This window comes from Alligator mississippiensis, chromosome 12 (assembly GCF_030867095.1).
Source record: "Alligator mississippiensis isolate rAllMis1 chromosome 12, rAllMis1, whole genome shotgun sequence".
Lineage (NCBI taxonomy): Eukaryota > Metazoa > Chordata > Crocodylia > Alligatoridae > Alligator > Alligator mississippiensis.
In genome coordinates, this window is record NC_081835.1 from 24,197,863 (window position 1) to 24,217,425 (window position 19,563).

Consider the following 19,563-nt stretch of genomic DNA (forward strand, 5'->3'; position numbering starts at 1 on the left):
GCCAGCTTCAACTCTGTTTATATTCTTCATGCTAACTAGAGGTCCAGCTTCCAACTTTTACAAATGTTTGCCTGTTTTTTTCATGAAAATTGGTTTCACTTTCTAACCTAATAACCATTCAATAAGTAGTAAACTGGGAACTAAATGGGTGAAGAAGCACTGCTTTTGGAGGTAGTTAACTTCTAAGGCTATGAGCAACACGTATGGAGCAATGCAGCAATAAAGCTGTTCAGTTTCCAAAATGCTGTTCCCTCTTGCTTTTTCTCAATTCATTGATGTTTATATAATGTTTGCTCAGTTTTGAAGCACAGCTGTTTTTTTAATCTAAATATCTGTATTCACCTGTAAATGAAGCCTTCCTATCCGCAAACAAGAGTATATAACGTTCCTTTTTAATCTATCATTTTCATGCCTTAGACATTGTAGTCACCTAGGCTGCTCATTCCCTTTCTAATTAGAATGTGTCAGAGCCAACTCAATTAACTGTAAAGGTTATTAGAAACCTCCAGTGCCACCTCACCGTCACATGCATTAAACCCCCGCGCATTCTAAAATAGCTGCAGGAGCGATTTTATCTAAACTGCATCAAATAAGCTTTATTTCAAGCTCATTCAATGCAGTTTAGATAAGGCACCCCTGTGGCCATTTTAAAACATTCGGGAGCTTAATACACATGACTATGAGCTGTTTTAATTACAGTGGTTGTCCGGGAACCACTCTAATTAAAACACCATCCCTCCCACCCCCACACACACATATAGGCAGCCCTAGGAAAAAAGCAAAAACAGTGTCTTTGGTGACTTTTAGTCACACTATTTAAATAAATAATGATCAACTGAACTGAGCTTCTTAATAATATATAAGTCGATGTGTTCACTCAAAGTTTTTAGACACTTATCAATAAATATAGTCATAAAAGACTAAATTAATTCAAACATTATTTTGGGGGGCCAAAAGCCTTCATTCAACAGTCATTTTGTTTTCACTCTCCAGTCCATGTCACTTGTCATGTTTACTTTTCAACTGTATTTAGCACCTTGTCCAAAATTAAGCAGCCCAGCTGCAAAGAGGAAAACATTCTGCTGCAATTTAGACTTTATTATCAATCTGAATGCTTTTTGTTAACTCAAGGTTTTGACTGCCATGGAAATTGCATCTGTCCATAAAGGAGAAGCAGACTGTAGTTTGGGATCAACAAGATTGTGCGTTTTTTAGACTTTTCTGCTGTAAGCCGCAACACTGTTATACAACTCTGACATGGGGTAGATACTCTGTTCTATGACTTCCAATCTCTGAGTATCTGGTCTCTCAGCAGTGTCTTTTATTTCTCTGGAGTTCAGGCCAAGTCTCACAAATCCTAGTTCATGCTGTACCATCACTCTTGTTCAATGGTTTTCAAAATGGGTACACACAGCTCTGGAAGTACACAGTACTTTACCAAATGGTATGTGCCTACATTTTAATAATTGTGAAGGAGCTTCTGATTAGCCAATGAGCAACACGCAATGGCTTTGTTGCATGTTGATATCAGGGACCACGTGGAGATGCATCATACATAGGAGATATGAACTGCAGTATTTTGCAGGTAAAGGGTACAGAGCCCAAAAAGTTTGAAAACCACTGCTCTATTTGTCAGCATCCCCTATTTTCTGCTCTAATACAGACCGACTTCTGTAAAACAGCTTCCATTAAGAATACAGGCTCCCACTCAAAACAAAAGTCTTTTTTTACACTCTCTGCTTCAATATGGATTTTTTTTCTCCTAGAGAAGCGGTACTCTCAGCAGGAACTACCAAGTCTCAAGAGCAATTGCCAACATGCTGGTTTCCTGAACTGCAGGATTTTTTTTTTTAATTTGTCATGGGCATATAGAAGTTTTCTCTTCCTTACGGTTCAACCATCTTTCCTCCCCTACCCCTCTTGCTTCCTGCTTACTGTACTCTACATATATTTTAGTTATTAGGCACTGTGTTTAAATAAACTCAGTACTGTACAGTAATAATTTGTGGGTAGGCTCCCTGTCTCCTGTTCGAACTTCTCTTCAGTTCAGTCTCTATACCAACTGTCAGTGAGCTTCTACTTAGGTTTATGCACTAAAAGGTACCCCACCTGTTCCTCTAAAGCACAGGAAAAGTAGGTACATGCTAATAATCTCTCCAATCTACTACCTTGAGTACCTTTGGCAGTGGCACCCAAAGACATTTTAAAAGTTTACTTGGAGCTTTACCAGGCGCAGCTGGTGAACTCAGACTGGTAGGGCAGTGGAGCATCCCACAGCAGCCCCATGGGGGCAGGGAAGAGGAGGTTTGCAGCCAGCTGGGAGCGGGGTGGGGTTGCTGCGAACCCCCCTTCTCCTCGCCGGTGGCAGTGGCAGTGCCCCCGCCCCCCCATGGTGGGATGCTCCACCGCCCCAACAGTCTGAGTTCACCAGTCGCAGCTGAGCCTTACAGCATGGAAGCCTCCCGATACTAGATATTTTTAGACTGGGTCCCTAACTATTCTCTCTGAGATTCCACATCCAGGTACCTACTACGATTAAATTAGGGCCTAATTTTCTGGACTCCCCCCCATCCCACACGCACACACAAGTTACATACCGAGATAATTAAAATTTTGCTTTTAGTGGAATACTTTGCACTGTTTGCAGAAATGCGGTTTTATCTTTTATAGTTAAAAGACATCAAAGATGAAAAGCAAGAATATTCAAATATCATCTTTACCATCCTTGAAGCCAAATGACTATCATTTTATGACAGCTGTGCAAAATCTATGACCGCTGAACTGTTTGTACATGATGCTATCATGTTACATTAATAGAAATTTTCACAGATAATGGAAACTGGTAGGAGGCTAAGAGTAAAGCTTTATGTTATGACTCGCAGCCATGGACTATCTGCATCCAACAGATTTATTACCTCCTACACATATTGTGCCTTTTACAATATTTTCTGCCTCCACCTCAACAAAGCACAATACAAAAGATGTTTTGTAGATGGCACTATAATAAAGAACCTGAGCTCCACTTCATATTTCAAACTTTCACCTACCTTTACAAATTATAGTACATTTTTTAAGTGAAAGTAGAGGTGAGTTCTAGCTTCTCCTTGAATTACTTCTGTGGAAAATGTGCTCCAAAAAATGCACATTATTACTCTAAGGAATGTCATGTTCCCTGCACATTTTATAAAACACTGATACAATTATACTAAACTACATTACAAGGGCCCTGTTTAGTCAAAGATTCCAGCACTACAGAAGATACTAAGGAGTCTACCTACTGCCCACCCTATATCTTGCCACAGAATTAAGATCCAGAATCTCAGTTTTCATTAGAAGAAAATCATATGCCAAAGTACTCAAAAGAGGATTAATACAGGCAGTTTCAGCTATAAGTGGGATATTCTGACAACTGAGGCAAAGTATTCAGATACTTAAATATGGATGGTCACCAGCCAGACTTGAAAATCTGGATGGTTTTAGCTGTCATGCACATGAAAACACACCTTAGAAAATGACCAAATATAAACTGATGCACCCTGTATATAAAATGATTTACTATAGGAATAAATGAACCCAGTTCTTAATTTGCAGAAGTCACTCATTTGAAAACTTATTTTCCTCTGTAATTTAAACCCATTTCTCCCTCTTGAAATTCAGTTATACACAAATATATTTCAGCTAAAATTAAGTCAGCTATTTATTAAGAGAAGGCTGCCACAAGTAACTACTTACTACCTGACTTTTTTCCAGGTTGCTTTAGGTTGTGAAAGGAAATAAAATAAAAGTTCAAGTCTTCATAACCACTGCACTAAACTCTGTTTAGACTAGTCTATAATTTCAAAATTAATTTCTAGCCATGTCTTGAGAGTCAACATGATCAAATTCAAAGTATAAATTATCCAACCAGTTCTAAATAGGTATTTTGCTACACTAAGGGTATCCAACCTTTTTGAATGTGGGGCCGGATCATGAACTTTTTGTCACCCAGTGGGCCAGCGAGCCATATTCAAAGACCTCACAGGAAGCAGTATCACATCACCCCCCTTTCCCCCCCTGAAACAAAAGTACAGTGTTTACTTTTGTTTTCTGTCACAGCACCTCAGGCCTCAGAAAATGGCTTGGAGGGCCGCATGGTGGCCCGCAGGCCGTATGTTGGACAAGCCTGTGCTACACAAACAAAAAGACCAGAGGCTGATGGAGTAAAAGATTCCCAATGGTGAAGAGATAGCATCTCTGCTGTTGCTGCAGATGATATTCACTGCTTTTTTAATATAGTGATTTTGTACAAAGATCAAAAATAAAGAGTTTTAAAAATAATAAGACATATTCTATATCCCCACATCTGTACACTCTTTATTGGTCATTCTTTAACTGTCAAACTTGAAAGGCTTTCCCCACCTCCGAAATCCAGGTTTCCCAGGGTGTTCTACTGATAATACCTTCCTCAGTATCAAACACCCAATACACACAAATATAGGTACATTATGCTCCAAACCAGGAAGAAAGGTTTAGACTACAGCATCCTTTCAATGATCATAAGACCTGTACACAGCAATCAGTATCAGAAACTTAATGCAGTCTATTAAAATAGTTCGAAAAGGCAGCAAGTTCACATAAATGTAGTAAGGTAAACAAAGACAGAATTTATCAGAAGAGTAGGAGTCGAATGGCAGAGGAAAGAGTTCTCATTTTCCTTTGTGCCATAATATAGCTACAGAATATGTTGGTGTGTAATTCAACATAATCTGTAGTCTATTTTAAAATATTAATTTGACAAATGTATTTAGAAAATTATAGGGTTTTTTCCCCACAAACCTTAAAAATTAAAGCAAAGGCAATCCATCTTGCTGTTTTTAAAGGTCCAAATACCAGAGAACAATTTCGTGACTTCAAGACTTTTGCTAACAGTAATATGTTGAGTAGAAATATAGTGAGAAAATGGAATTTCAGAATAATTTTGGATGACTAAATTTTTTAAAAAATCTTCAATCTTCAGTAGACAAAATTGTGCTGGAAATTTCATGAGTAAAGACAGAGTAAAGGCAAAAGTTTCATCTGTGCAATAGGCAGACAAGGTTCTTTAGGTAAATCCAATATCTTTTATTAGACCAACTCAAATAGTTGGAAAAATTCTTCTTTGCAAGCTTTTGGGCACAAATAGCCTTCATCAGGCTGAGGAAGCATCTGGAGTTGGTCTGTGCTCTTCCTGGATGGAATAGTAGCCAGAAGCCAGTATGCATGCAAGAATGCCAGTCAGTGAAAATGTAAATTGAGGTAGTCAAGGGATAAGAGGCAGGTAGGGAAGGGGGGAAGGGGAATGAATATAGCTGCTAAATAGAGAGGTGAACTGGGGAATCCGATGTTAGGCAGGTTATAATGTGTCATAAATCCAATGCTTATATTCAGTCCATGGTATTTTTGTATCCAGTAGGTTGATTAAGTGAACTTCATAGGCTCATCTGTGAAAGGTGTTTGGTAAATTCCCTTTGAGGATTAGAACTGAGAGACTGCAGAGAGAGTGATTTTCTTGTGAGAAGGCTAGGGACAGAAATTACAATAAACTTGTATACATAATCAGAAACTGGTTCAAATCTGTAGCACAAGACGTTCAATGCATAGAAAGTGCTTTCAAAATAGCTGAAACCAGTTTAAGATAAACCTGGATGGATGTACTATCAGACTTAATAGGTTTAGGTTAAACTGGTTTATTGACTTTCTGTCCCAGAATCCCTCCAGATTAAAGTTAACTCACAGGCTTACAGCGTCCCAGGACTCCCCCACAAATTCCCCCTCACAGAGTGAGTGCACAAGCCTTGGTCCAAGCTGTCTGCTCCAACCGAGCAGGGAAGCATGCTCCAGTGCGCCCCCCCTCCGGCTTGGGCCACTACAGGTATGTGGCTGTATTTCCAGAATCAAAAGTGAATGTCTGTTCACTTGCTTATTGGCTCAATCTACACAGGTTAAACTAACCTGTGGAGACTGAATCAATTCAGCCTCAGGCTTTTTGACTGTCTGTACTTAGCCTTTATAGTCATGGATGGAGCAAAACAGCTTTCTCGTAAGATTTCAAAAATCCTACTTCTAGGATCAGCTGTAAAACAGAAAGGAAAAGAATGGCCATGACATTCCACTTCTTCTGGGAGAAAAACCCTTTACCTGGTACAAAAAGAACTGTATGGATGTTCAAAAGACTTCTGAAGGAAGAGAACCATCTCTTCTTCAAGAAGTTAAATCAGATACCTATAAGGAAAATTTCCGTCCTCCCAAAGGAATATTTGTACATTTGTCAGGTACAGAGTACACCCGATATCCCACCACTGGCTCCCTGACAGCACACCCAGGGGTGAGCTGTCAGGGAGCCTTGTGGGGACCTGCCCTGACAAATTACCCACCTTTCCCACCAATCAGCTGATTGATGGGAAGGGAAGGAGATTCTCCTACACAGGGTAACTTTCTGGGAACAGGTTCCCGCAGCAAGAGAATGGCCTCCGGCTGGCAGTGAGGGGTGCATTCTCCTGCAGTGAGAACCTTCCCAGAAGGCGTTCCTGCCATAGCAGAATTCTCCCACCTCATCCACACTGCTCCAGGACAGCCCAGGGCAACATGGGCCAAGACAGGTTGCCAGGCCATGGCAGCAAGGTTCAGGCAGTCTGCCTTCCCCTGTACTGCTCTAGGCTGACCTGGATCACAGTGAGTAAGGCAGAGATATTCTGCCATGGTGGCAACCCCTTCTGGGAGGGTTCCTCCAGCAGGAGAATGCCCCTCTGCCAATGAGCTGATTGGCAGCAAAAGGGGACTATTCTCCCTCTGGGGGAACTCAGTCTGGGGGCTTCTCCCCCTGTAAGAGAATCTCCCCACACCCATCATGCCTTGTCTGCCACTGCTCCTCTGTGACTCAAAGTAATGCAGGGTGAGGAAAGTGCTGTGCTCCAGCAGCAAGGGTCTCTGAGCCTTGCAACCACAAAAGAATCCTTTCTCCCCCCCCCCCCCCCCCCCCACACACACACACACATACACACTTCTCCAGGTCGGTCTGGAGCAGTGCAAGGAGCAGGGGCAGTTCTCCCGAGATGGGAAACATAAGGGTTCCCGCCACAGAAAAATGGTCCCCCCTCTTACCAATCAGCTGACTGGTGAAATGGGGGGCCTTCTCCCAGGGTGGGAACCCTCTCACCAGACTGTCTGTGGCAGAGAAGAGGACAGGCTTTCAATTCATGGGCTCCCCTAGAGGGCAGAAATGGCTTTGAGAACAGCCATCTAGTGCTGCCCTGGCTAAAGAGCTCACCTGTGAAACTCTCCAGGCCTGGGGTTAGAACATACATACACTCCAGCTTTTGGGCCATTTTTCTACCAGTAAGAATTTCCAAGAATTCAGAAATTCTCTGAAATTCTTACCAGTAGAAACAAACATCAGTAAACAGCCAAGCAACCACCTAAAGTTTTTTAAACTTCAGAAAAAAGTCACCCAGATGCAAGTACAACAGAAGTAGGGCTGACAGTGCTATCTGAATCAGAACCAGTTTTTTAAGTCATTAATATTACATGTGCACAAGTACTAGTTATGACCAGGGATCTGGGTTTTCCATTTGCCATGGAAAAACGCAGATTTTTCTCTCTTTAAAGGAAAAAAGAGAAAAAAGGGTGGGAGGGAAGGAACCCTTAAAGGGAAAAGAAACCCAGGAAACTTTGGGCTTCCCCTTGCAGGCTGGCAGAATTCCAGCCTGAAAGGGGCTCCTTGGGGCTGGGGGGAGCAGCACACAGGAGGCAGAGGGAGCCACATGCCCCCCCCCCCAGATTTCTGCGCCCATAGTAAGGAATGGGGATGCAGCTGAGCTGAACCAGCTCCAGGCAGAGGCCACCTCCATGGCCCAGTGGGCAGGTCCCGGCATGGGAGGGAGCACCACACCATCACAGCCGCCAAGGTGAGGCACAGCAATAGCAGCATGGAGTTGTGTCCCAGCCTGGCTATAGCCCCGTACCTCACTGTGGGCGCCCCTAGGGAGGCACATGTCCCCTATGCATCACCTGTGCCCATCCCACCCCCCCCACTTATGGCCTGTGCACCCTTGCCCTGTCACCTGTGCCCACACATCCATCCCCTTCCTCATACGCTGCGGGGGATGAAGGCTGGAGGCACTGGTTTGGGAGTGAGGGGTGCCAGCAGGGATGCGGAGGGATGCGGGGACTGTGAATTGAGAGTGAGGGGCAACAGCACATCAGGGCTGCTCAGCACTACAAAGCAATGGGGGAAGGGGAGGACAGCCATGGCTGGACCTGTATCCTGGTGAACAAAGGGGGCAGGGGGAGTCTGATTTTACACGATGAAAAAAACAAAATACATAGGTATTTAGAATGTATTTTATTATAATGACTGAGGCATGAGTAGGCTTCCAAATTGCTTTAAAATTGTAAATATATCGATAAAACTTTATGGTCAACAGATAGATAGATAGATAGATAGATAGATAGATAGATAGATAGATAGATAGATAGATAGATAGATAGATAGATAGATAGATAGATAGGAGTGGAGGAAAAACACGGATTTGGATTTTTTTAAATCAGAGAGTTTGGGATTTTTTTTAATCAGAGAATTCACAATTTTTAAACAGAGGAAAGAAGAAACCCTGGTTATGACTAAGACTCCAACTGGTTTTCACATTTAACATTCTCTCTCTGTCTCCACAGGTACCATATCCAAACAGGACACTGGTGACCTTGGTCTTCCATAGCTCTCTTCTTTGAGGCATACAGAATTTCCAGTGTCAATACACTCATCCATTTAGATAGACTCTTGACATAAGTCAACCTCTGTCTTCCACGATCTCTCCTTCATTGAATCTATTTACAACCAGACTTTCAATTTCTTTTTTCCTCATAACATGTCCAAGAAAATCCTACTATCTCATTCTGATGTTAATAAGTAGCTTCCTCCTGCAGCCTGATCTTAACAAAATATCTTCATTTGAAGTTGGACTTACCCAACATACCTTCAAGATGCACCTTAAGAACCACATCCCAGTTGCTTCAGTTCTTTTCCATGAATTCTCTTTCCATACCTGGCAATATTCTCCAATATTCTGATTCATACAATGAGGACTGGTATAACTTAGAAATTCAAAACTCTCAACTGTGTCCCCATACAAATTTTAGTATCTGCCAATATCTTTTGCATTTTCAGAAACGCATCTTTTGCTATCCCTATTCTCCATTTTATTTCATGATCACATTTACCATCTAATGTTATCCAGGCTCCCAAGTAGTTAAATATATTGACCTGTCTTATCTATTCCTTTTCCATTTTGACGTTGCATATTCTTCTTCTTTGTAATTACCATGCATTCTGTTTTTCTACAGTTAATACCTAGACCCTTCTTCTTGCGTTCATTAACAATTTTGTCTAAAAAATCCTTGCAGCTTCTCTTCTGAATCAGCTATAAAGACTGTGTCATCAGCATAATGGATTTAACATTACAATATTCTGAAGAACATTTACAAGAGAAAAATGTATTTAGACATTATAGAAAACAGTACAAATTTGGTACCAGCTACCTACATACATCTAATCGTCAAATGTTACATTTCTAGAACTCCAACAAGAGAACCCTTATCTGTGGAGATTTGGCCCGATTCAGTGGTTGAATCTGAATCAAATCAGAGGACCCTTTAATCTCTCCAAATCAGAACCCTCCAAATCGAATCGGAACCCTCCAAATCAATTTGGAGAGACTCAGAAAGATTTGGCGATTCAGACATAGACACAGCTTTAAAATTTTTTTCTACATAGCTCTAGGTACCAGGCTGCTCGTCAATGCTAGGTTGCATGGAGCATCCCACAGAAGCATGGGGGACTCCCAAGCATATTCAGCAGAAGACCTGGAAGTGGAGCAGAAGCACTTCCAGTCCACTTCCGGGTCCGCCGGAGAGTGCAGGGGTCCCCCCCTGCACCACCCCCAGCTCAATGACCGGTATCTCCTGGGTCTGGGGGAGGCACCTGGGGTCCCCCCACGGCTGATTACTGAGCTGGGGATGTAGGGGGGCGGGGCCCTGCACGCTCCCTGTCAGACCTGCCGAGCATATGGAAGGCCCCCTGCACTCCTGTGGGATGCTCCATGTGCCCTAGAATTGCAGCGATCACAAGCCATGCCTGCTACCTCAAGGTATGTAGAAAAAACTTTTAAAACTGTGTCTATGTCCAAATTGCCAATTCTCTGAATCAGCATCGAATCTTCAGATTCCAATTCGGCCAAATCAAATCAGGGACAGTGACCTGAATCAACAAATTGAATCACTGTTCCTGATTCGGGCCAAATCCAAATCGAATAGGGCCCACTCTGCACACTCCTATTGTCCGAGACTTTTAAAAGCCGAGCAGTCTTGTCTGTTTCTTTCTTCTAAGCTAAGACAACTTATGCCATAAGGAAACTTACTATAACTTGTTCAAAAATACACAAAAAATTCTACAACCATACATATAATCAGTTGGAACTCTGAAATAAATTCAAAGAACAAGCAATATGGCTCAGTGTGCTTTAGGCCATCACATGTAGGGGGAAAATGAAGCTTTTCTAAAATAATGCTCATGTGAGCTCAGTAGATTAGTAACCATATTGTGAACTCGATTGTAAGACTCAGGAACAAACTATCTTTATGTCTTTCACTTCCTGAACTCAGGTGCATATCCCAGGGGTCATAATCTAGCTCAAATGATATAACCACTTCCTTTTCAAGTACACCCCTGCTTTGCAAACTAATTTACGTACAAATACTTGGCATCAGCATTCAAAAATGCTATTTCTGTCCACTGTGTTTGCCTCATTTTAAAACAGAAGTAAGTTTAAAGGTTCTTGGAAGAGATAAATATGCTGAGGCCCAAAAGAAAAGAGAAGAGATAGAGACCATAAGTTTGCATTTCACTAATTAAGAGGCTAGAGTACACCATATCAGTAAGACAGTGACTACTATCACACAGATGAAACAGCCTTATACGGTAATAATTTTTAATAGTCTGTATTGTCCCGATTAACGGAATGATGCTTTCTCCATGAATCTATTTGCTTCACTCAGATATCTCACTCATATAGTGTTCTCTTCACAGCAAATACTCAAGAGCTGTTTAGGGAAAGAATGACAGAACATCTAGCTTTGAAAAAATAACCATGATCCATCAGACACAGAATTACCAAGAATTATGACAAGGGTTTGAAAAAGGTACTCTCATGACATAAGGAAGATAAGGAAGAAACCAGAATCTGACAGAAAAATCCAATGGGGACACCTGGAGAAAGTAGGCATGCCTACATCTCACCATCACAAAATGGCAGGACAATAGGTTAAGTTCTTATCTCTCTCTAATGTTTGTTCCTGCTATTAATTAAAAAAAAAATGTATTATAAGAAGGCTGGTGACAGACTCTAAAAGAAAAAGAATGAAGATGCCTATTTGACCTGCACGGTAACAAGTGATTGACATATGCCTGGTGCCTTACCCAAATTGTAGTTCCAGAGCAAAAGAATTACCAAATTCTGCCATAAGGGAAATAAGGGCCTAGGGTCCCGTATCTGTGTAGGTACACTCAAAAGACCAGAAAAGGAATATAAGGGGCCTTATATATGTGACAACTATTTTCATGACTGAGGGCATCTGTGTGCTGATTATCAAAGGGTTGTTTGCAAACAACTGAACTTACTATAAACTCATTTCTACTCCTGCAACTGGGTTGTTTCTCCTCTCAGTGTGGAACTTGTTGAGATCACCACCAGTTCTTTTGTCACCACAAACCTATATAGCCACAGAGGGCTCTGCCTGAGGCTACTCAAAAGATCCAACAACTATGACATGAAGCCGCTTACCTCTTAAGCAGGACAGATTTATGAAAATATATCACAGTATATTCTGGATTCCTTACTGGCTGCTGATTCACTCCCAGGTGAAACCTGAGATGCCAGCTGCTATTTGTACATTCCTAATGTGGACTAAACCCTGGTTGTCTGAAACGATGCCTCTGTTCATGCTTCATCCTGTCACTGACACTCAAAATGAATGGACTGGCTTGCCCATCCTAAGAAAACTCGCATGAAATCTAAGGTAAGAGGGCCTGTTATTTCGGGAACAGATTCCTTCCAGTTATAAACACAAGACCCCATCCAGCTACTTTCAGAGCACACTAAGGTAGATGTTTGCTCAGGCTTTCTATGAACTCAAGGCCTTGCAATCCCCTTAACAGTCAGGCTGATATTCACTATGCTTAGCCTTTTCAGAATAACTAGTTAGATGCTATACACGTTCATAAAAAATAAGTCCTATTCAGGAAAAAAAAAAAAAAAGTTATACATGATCTAAATTCTTCATGTCTACTATAGTGATAGGGCCCTTTTAAGTGCACCAGAGTGACAATCAAAACATTTTATGCAGACTTTTTGGTAAAACATCTCTAGAAACCTAGAATATAGTCCATCCTATAAATTCCTAATGGTCTTTTGTGTTCTACAATATGTAACCATTTATTATCAACAACAACAAAAACTGTATCCCACATAATGGTAATGACATTTGAAAGTGTAGTATTGATTAGCAGTTGCTTAAAAGTGAATCACTATAACAATGCAGCCTCTATTCATGGTTCTACCTACCTTCACCATGAAGATAATTTGCATGGAGACTGGCTCTTAACCTTGAAACATTAGCATTTTCCAATACAGGATGTGAAAACAACCAACCATAAATGCATTAAGTGAGGGAAATAGCATTCATTTCTCTTCAAGAGCTAACGTTTTCCAGTTGGATCATCCACTCAAAAATTTCCATATTTAAATTCATTATTGAGATTATAAAGCATATATATACTTTAAACTTATGGAAACCATCTGCTAACTTTTCCTTTAAATAATACAGGTAATACCATTCTGTGCTTGCAGAACCCTTTGAAAAGCAGACAGTACAAATGTGAACAAGCAGAAAATTCAGCTTGGTTGAACAGACATTTTCTTTTTGCTTCAGAATTTTTTTTTTTAAAGTAAAATGCTACTGAGATTTAGGCAAGATTAGATTGGATAGGTATGCCATTACAAAAATTAAGAAACTGTGATTTGCATTCTAACACCATTGTGCAATACTGGCTCCTTCAAAGACAATGGCAGCTATGCCATTGATTTCAATAGAGTTAGGACTTTACCCTAAGAAGGAAGGGGGGAAAACCCTTTATTTGATGATGGAAAAGACAAGGCATTATTGAAAATGAGTAACACAACAACACCTTAGCTCTCTGGTTAAATAGCCAATCTGAAATGAGGATCTTCTCTGACATTTTGTGCTGCATATTTCAGCTTCTTCAGTACAATAGACAGTAGTTTGTTCCAAATACACACATTTTTTTCTTCTTGAAAACAGGAAAATAAGAAATATTCTTCCAGAAGAACTCACTTTTATGATTTCATGCAATATCCTAGTGCAGTAAATGCCTAATAAAAAGTCTGGTGCGAAGAAAAACCCTGTATGCATATGGCTCAAATGCACTGAAACGTTAAAAGGAGTTGAAGTCTCAAGTTTTGTATATGGCACTTTAAATTACTTTAGCAAAAACCTAGGATTAAAGTGTTTGTACATCTTTGCATGTATATTTTGGCATTGGGCAAATGGCCCAAAAAGCATATAAGAAACAGGAGATTTGCTGAATCCAGACTTCAAGCGATTTATTTATAATTGGCTTTACATGAGTGTTGGCATGATTAATACCATTTACCATGCTAATTTTCTTAATCACAAGCATATTTACTTGTAACATTATTTTTATATTAGTTACGTCTTACGAGGAACTTCAGTATTGCTTAACTGCATAATTAAAATTATTAATCAGAATACACATGACATGTAAAGCTGATGTGTAGAAAAGAAGTTATTCATAGCTGCATTTCAATATGAACCAGCACAATAATCCTAGAGACCCTTCCCCAAAACTGATACAAATAGTTGCATTAGCTCAAATAAAAGAAAATTAAGGTTTTTTTAAAAAAGTGGGCTGCATAAGGCTGGAAAGAGAGGGAAATGCAATTAATGTCAAAATGATTTGACTAAATTTCTCTAAATCAATATAAAGTGAACTTTGCAAAAATTTAAATTACCATTATGTGTTTTAAAACTAAAGATAGATGTTCTGTATGAATCAGATGCACCAGCTGAATGCTAATTGATCTAAATCTCCCTGTTATGATAATGTTATAGTGACATTTCAAGAGTTGTAAGAAACTAAAAGATATAGCAGCTATTGGAGTCAGCACACCAAATAAAAATGTAAAGGTTTAAAAATGGGAATGCAGACTAGAAGTGTTATTTTGAGAAAGCGAGAGATTTGAGGAACTCTAATCTATAAAAGAACCTGCAGTTGACACATGCATACTATATGGAGTTTGAATAAAGTAGCACATAGTTATGCAACGGGGAAGGTTCAGTTAAACAAGTACCTTATGAAAGAAAAACTTATAGAACCTTCAAATAAACTTGTGTCTAAGTCAGCAACCTTTATGGCAAGTGCTGATAAAATTAATGGTTATTTTAATAATAAATAAAGTGCCCCATACCATTGAGAAAATGAAATAATAATATTGCTCAATTCTGTCCTGAATGACACAATGTCAAGGCACCAAGTACGAAAAAAAATGTCTCTGTGATAGAAACCTGAGAAAGCACAAACCTGTCTGTGTACTCAAAGAACCAGCTACTCTATCAAGGCTAGAGCTTTACTGCATAAACATCAATTATTTCTGTTGGAGGAAGGCACTTTACCTGCATTCCCTACTTACATTTTATGACCACCATTGTTTTGCCACAGTATTGAATTCAAAACTATTATATACCATAGAACGTGAACATTATCATTTCCCAACTTACTTCTTCCAATACTCCTACTAAAGCAGGTAAAGTAAACATTAACTGCATTTAAACTCAGTTTTTAATCCTGTACACAGAAGTCTGGCTATTCCAGCAGACTGTGCTTGCTTACCTAGTGCAGTTGTAATTAGCCATAATTACTATATTAGACATATGTTTTTTAGTAACATGCCAAGATACAAAAATAACGCCATGGATTTTTGAAGCACAAGGAAAACAATAGCTTCCTGAACAGTTACACAACTCTATGCATCACATAGGAGCGTTACACATAGAACTGAACGTTAGGCCCCAGCAGTATTTGCTAAGTGAAGCAGAAGCAGGCAGACAATTTCTTTTATGGTGCCAAATCTACATGACAACTGTAAAACCTCACTAAAACTAGATACATTTTAAACAATATTTTCCTATTTTCCTCTATTCGGTGTTCTTAACTTCAGTGGTACGTATTTGTTTTAAAAATAAATTATTAAATATAAAAATGAAGTATAGATTTACAGAAAGCTACTGTTTTCAAGCAGCTAGTTTCAATTTCCACAAATTAAAAATATATGCAAGTTTATGGATTTCATCTACAGCCAACATCATCATATGCCCCATATATTTCTATAAAACATAGCATTTAGACCATACCGCTAGAAATATAATAGAATGCTAAAATGTGTTGTATATGCATAATTTTTTATTTACATATAGCCACTTCCATCTTTACCTACAGATTTGTATGCGTATACATTTTTACATGCAGATCATTTCAGTGGTGTTATAATTTCTATATAAGCATCTGAAGGGCAGCAATCTCTTAGTCATTTAATGTTCAAAGTACAGTAGCAATTTTAACCCGCAGCAGTACTTCAGGAATAATTGCTATTATTAAATTACTTTTCATAGTAGTAACTTTGCAAAGTTTTGCCTTAGTAACCTATTTAAATTTCCATTTCCAAAATTTAATTTATCAAATTATCACGATACCCAATATATAGAATATTTGATACCACTGTTACAGTCTCAATTTCAAATATATTTCTGTGAAAGAACAAATTTCCTTACTGTATATGAAAAAAATGATGGAATTGCCTTCATATGATGGTTTTCATTTAGAAAAACTTCATTAAACCACACTTTAAAAGAGTTTATAACTGGCATACCTATACGGACTAAACACAGCACATTTACATATACTTTCTAATTTCATCTGTTATTTTTTGTAATTTACTGGACAGTATAGTTTATCCACTGAAAATATGGTAAAATAAATGTCTAAAAAAACCTACAGAATCTTGATTTCAGAAATACACTAATACCCATTTCTTGTGCAGTAATTCCAAATAGATCCTTAAATGACTGGACAGTGGAAAAAAAAGTTAATGTTTGGAATACTACTGTATTACTACTTTGCCAAATGCTGTGATTAACTTCTGCCCCTCAATCTGAGTACTGAAAATTGTTCTCATTTATATTTCTAAACAATCAAGCTTGGTGATTTATATAAAATGGACTTTAAAGATACAGATAGCTGAGGTACAATACTCCACGCCAACAAAGCTTCTGTTTGTTTTGTGAGTATTTTTGGTGTGTTTGATATCTGTCAACCAGGTTCATCCACCAAAAATAAGGGAAAAATAATACAGAACTTTAAAGACCATGGCCCGAATTGTATCTAAAATTAAAAAAATGCACTGAGAGCACCTATTCGTATTATGCCCACCAAAATGCTGATAGGGAGCGGGGGAAGGGAAGAAATAAAATTTTCCACAGTACAGCCCTAAACACTTATCACAATCATGACTGAGCCCTTCTCTCCCCATGGTATCATGAAATACCATAGTAAGAGAAAATAAATTAAAATCAAATAGCTGGGATTAAACATGCAATTGTCAATCTTAAAAAAAAACAAAACCATCCATTCACTGGTGAAAGAACTGAAGAAATAAAAAGGAAAAGATGTTGAAATACATTGCTATGGTAGCTTCCAATTACCTGTGTTATAACCAGCTAAAAGAAAGAAAACTTACTTAAGAGGGAAACACCTTAGATACAGATACAATATCCTCTAAAATGAGAGGGGAAAAAGAGTGATTAAGTATTTTATATTGACACTGGATCTTAAGTACTTCAAGAAACTAAATCTGTTTTGTATTTTTCTATTAAGCACAGGGCAGTTTATATTCAGCTGGGGGGGGGTTAATTTTTGTGCGTGCAAAGGTTGTCACTTACAAAAAGAGTTCCAAAGTTAAATAAAACTTAGCACCCAATGAAAAATTAACATGTTTGAATAGCAACAGACTACTTCTACAGCCAACATGGAATATGATTTGATTAGCTATTTGACAGCAATTCAAAAAATTAGAGTAATTTGTTTATGAATAAAAAGAGTTCCTATGACAACACAGAGTATATGCAAGAACGTACAAAATCTGGACATTAGTGAAAGTAGCATCCTGAATGTCAGATACCAAATGTTGAAGTCCAATAATTTAGTAGCTTTGGAAGCACGAACATACACCAAATACTTTTGTTCCTAAGAATCTCTGTATTTTAAACAGTTGCAAGAACTGACCTTCACTGAGTACACAACATTGAAAACATCAGTACCTGCGTCACGAGTTCCTTATACAACAATCGTTAATGTAGCCCCTCCAATTTTAATTTTAACTTAAGCTTTTTGTTTGATTTTCTAGGCAAAGCCATTATTACATAACTTCCCAGTGATATCAATCCTTTCACAGCAACTGCCATAAACATTAAGGCCAGTTCATTACCATGCAGAACATACAACACACGTTACTTTGGGCTAAAATCCTATCTGAGAAAAATGTCCAAAAATTAGCTTGAGAAATCATGGGATTCTTATTCTGGAAACATCCCTACACTCTTGACTTCCTATATCATGCTTTCAAGACAACATTTTAAATGCAGCAGAATTGCATTCTCAAAGTCTTTTCCTCCTTCCTTCCCTCCCTCACTAATTTTAATTATTCACCTGCTATAAACACAGATTACAGGGATGTGGAACTTTCATACAGGTTGCCTATTTAAATGAGAACAGATTCAGCTCCTGATAGAAGCCTAATAATCAATTCCACCTTCTCATTATGCTTCAGAAGGATGTAGACTTAGACCCATTCCTCAAGTTTTTGAGCTCCTTTAGTAGGTTATTACCCAGCTGTGCAGCTGAGCAGGCAGATAACCACATTCATGCCTCTTATCTGTAATACTGTAATACATCCCAGCACTGGGTTGAGATGATTGGGGAATAATGGGATTGTAAAAACTGCCGAGATGACACTAGTGCAGCCTTCTTTCCCTGCTACAGCGAGCTGCATGCCTACAGCAAGGGGCGAGAAAGAAGGATGACACACCGGCAAACCGCTCTTGAAAGGAGTTCCCAATGTTTCACAGAGCAGCACCCACCACCCCCACAGCTGTACAAACCAGGCCTGATCCAGGCTTCAGCCTGGACTTGGCAAGCCGGTAATTTCGGTTTACATCTGCGTGGGCAACCAAGTCATCTAAAAATAACTGGTTCATCAAGCAGCCTCCAGACAGTGCGGTGTGAGGGCTCGGCGGGGCCCGGGGACTGTGCGTGCGGGGCCAAAACCAACCCGCCCCTGCCCAAAGGCAGCGCTGCTCCGCTCCGCTCCGCTCCGCTCGCCCGTTTGTTTAGAAAACTCAATCTGCCTCCATTTTCTGGGCTCCAACCACTGCTCCCGACACTTGGCGAGATCCTTACCTTCTGCAGGAGCTGGGAGCCCGAGTACTTGGCAGCGATGGATTTGATCTCCCCACCGAAAGCCGAGGCCCAGAGCTTGACCCTGCGGAGGGGAGAGGAGAGGGCGACATGTCACACACGTGCCGGGGCCGGGGCCGGGGCCGGGGCCGGGGCCAGGTGCGCGCCGCGCGGGGCAGCGGCTCCGGCCGCACTTGCCTCCTCCTGGCGGGAAGGGGCCGGGGCCGGGGGAGATGGAGGGAGCGGCTCTCGCCTCATCCCTGCCCGGGGAGTTCAGCACCAACTTGGTGGTAAAGCCCGGGGCCGGAGGGCGGGAGTGGAGCCGGGGCAGCGCGGGCATCCCGCCGCCAAGTTGTGCCCCCGCCGCCCCGCCGCACTTACACGGACAAGGGGATCTGCTGCTCCGAGCCCACCACGTCCACCAGCGCCGTGTTAAAAGCAGCGCCGAAAATCAAGAAGACCCCCCAGAAAGCCCGCAGGAGCCGCCACATCCCCGGCATGGTGGCGCGTGTGCGCAGAGCAGAGCCGGGCGCGGTGCGGGTGCGGGCGCGGGCGCGGGCTCCTCCGCAGCGGGGCTCACGGCTGCATGGCGGGCACCGGGCGCCGCGCGTGTCCTTGGCAACAGCCACGCGCCCCTCGGCCCGCCGGAGCAGCGCCCCTGGGCGCGGGGCCGGGGCCGGGGCCGGGCAAAGTGTGCGGGAGCGCAAAGTGCGACTCGGAGCTTCCCGGGAGCGGGCGGGGGGCGGGGCGGGGACACCCACCCGGGCCGCCCCGCGCCGCGTGACAAGCATCTGTCAGGCCGCCCCGAGATGGACGCGGGAGGGGAGAGGAGGGGCGGGGCGGCCCCCGGGGGCAGCGCTGCCCCGCTCCGCTCCGCCCGGCGCCGGGCACGGCAGGAAATGCAGCGCGAGGCGATCGATGCGGGCTCCAGCCGGGCGTGCCTGGGT

General features: G+C 41.2%; 1 protein-coding gene across 3 annotated transcripts in view; it reads right to left on the minus strand.

The window, feature by feature from the left end:
* Positions 1-19,323, minus strand: part of CACNA2D3 (calcium voltage-gated channel auxiliary subunit alpha2delta 3) — a 913,092-nt gene extending 893,769 nt beyond the window's left edge. For 2 of the 3 annotated variants that reach the window (XM_019495461.2, XM_019495460.2), the window contains exons 1-2: positions 18,998-19,323; positions 18,620-18,701 (exon numbers count right to left, since the gene is read on the minus strand). In XM_019495461.2, coding sequence (XP_019351006.1) covers positions 18,620-18,701; positions 18,998-19,116 — 201 coding nt within the window. In that variant the 5' untranslated portion in view covers positions 19,117-19,323. The remainder of the gene's footprint in view (positions 1-18,619; positions 18,702-18,997) is intronic. The other variant, XM_059716157.1, reaches the window with a different exon arrangement.
* Positions 19,324-19,563: the final 240 nt, after the last annotated feature.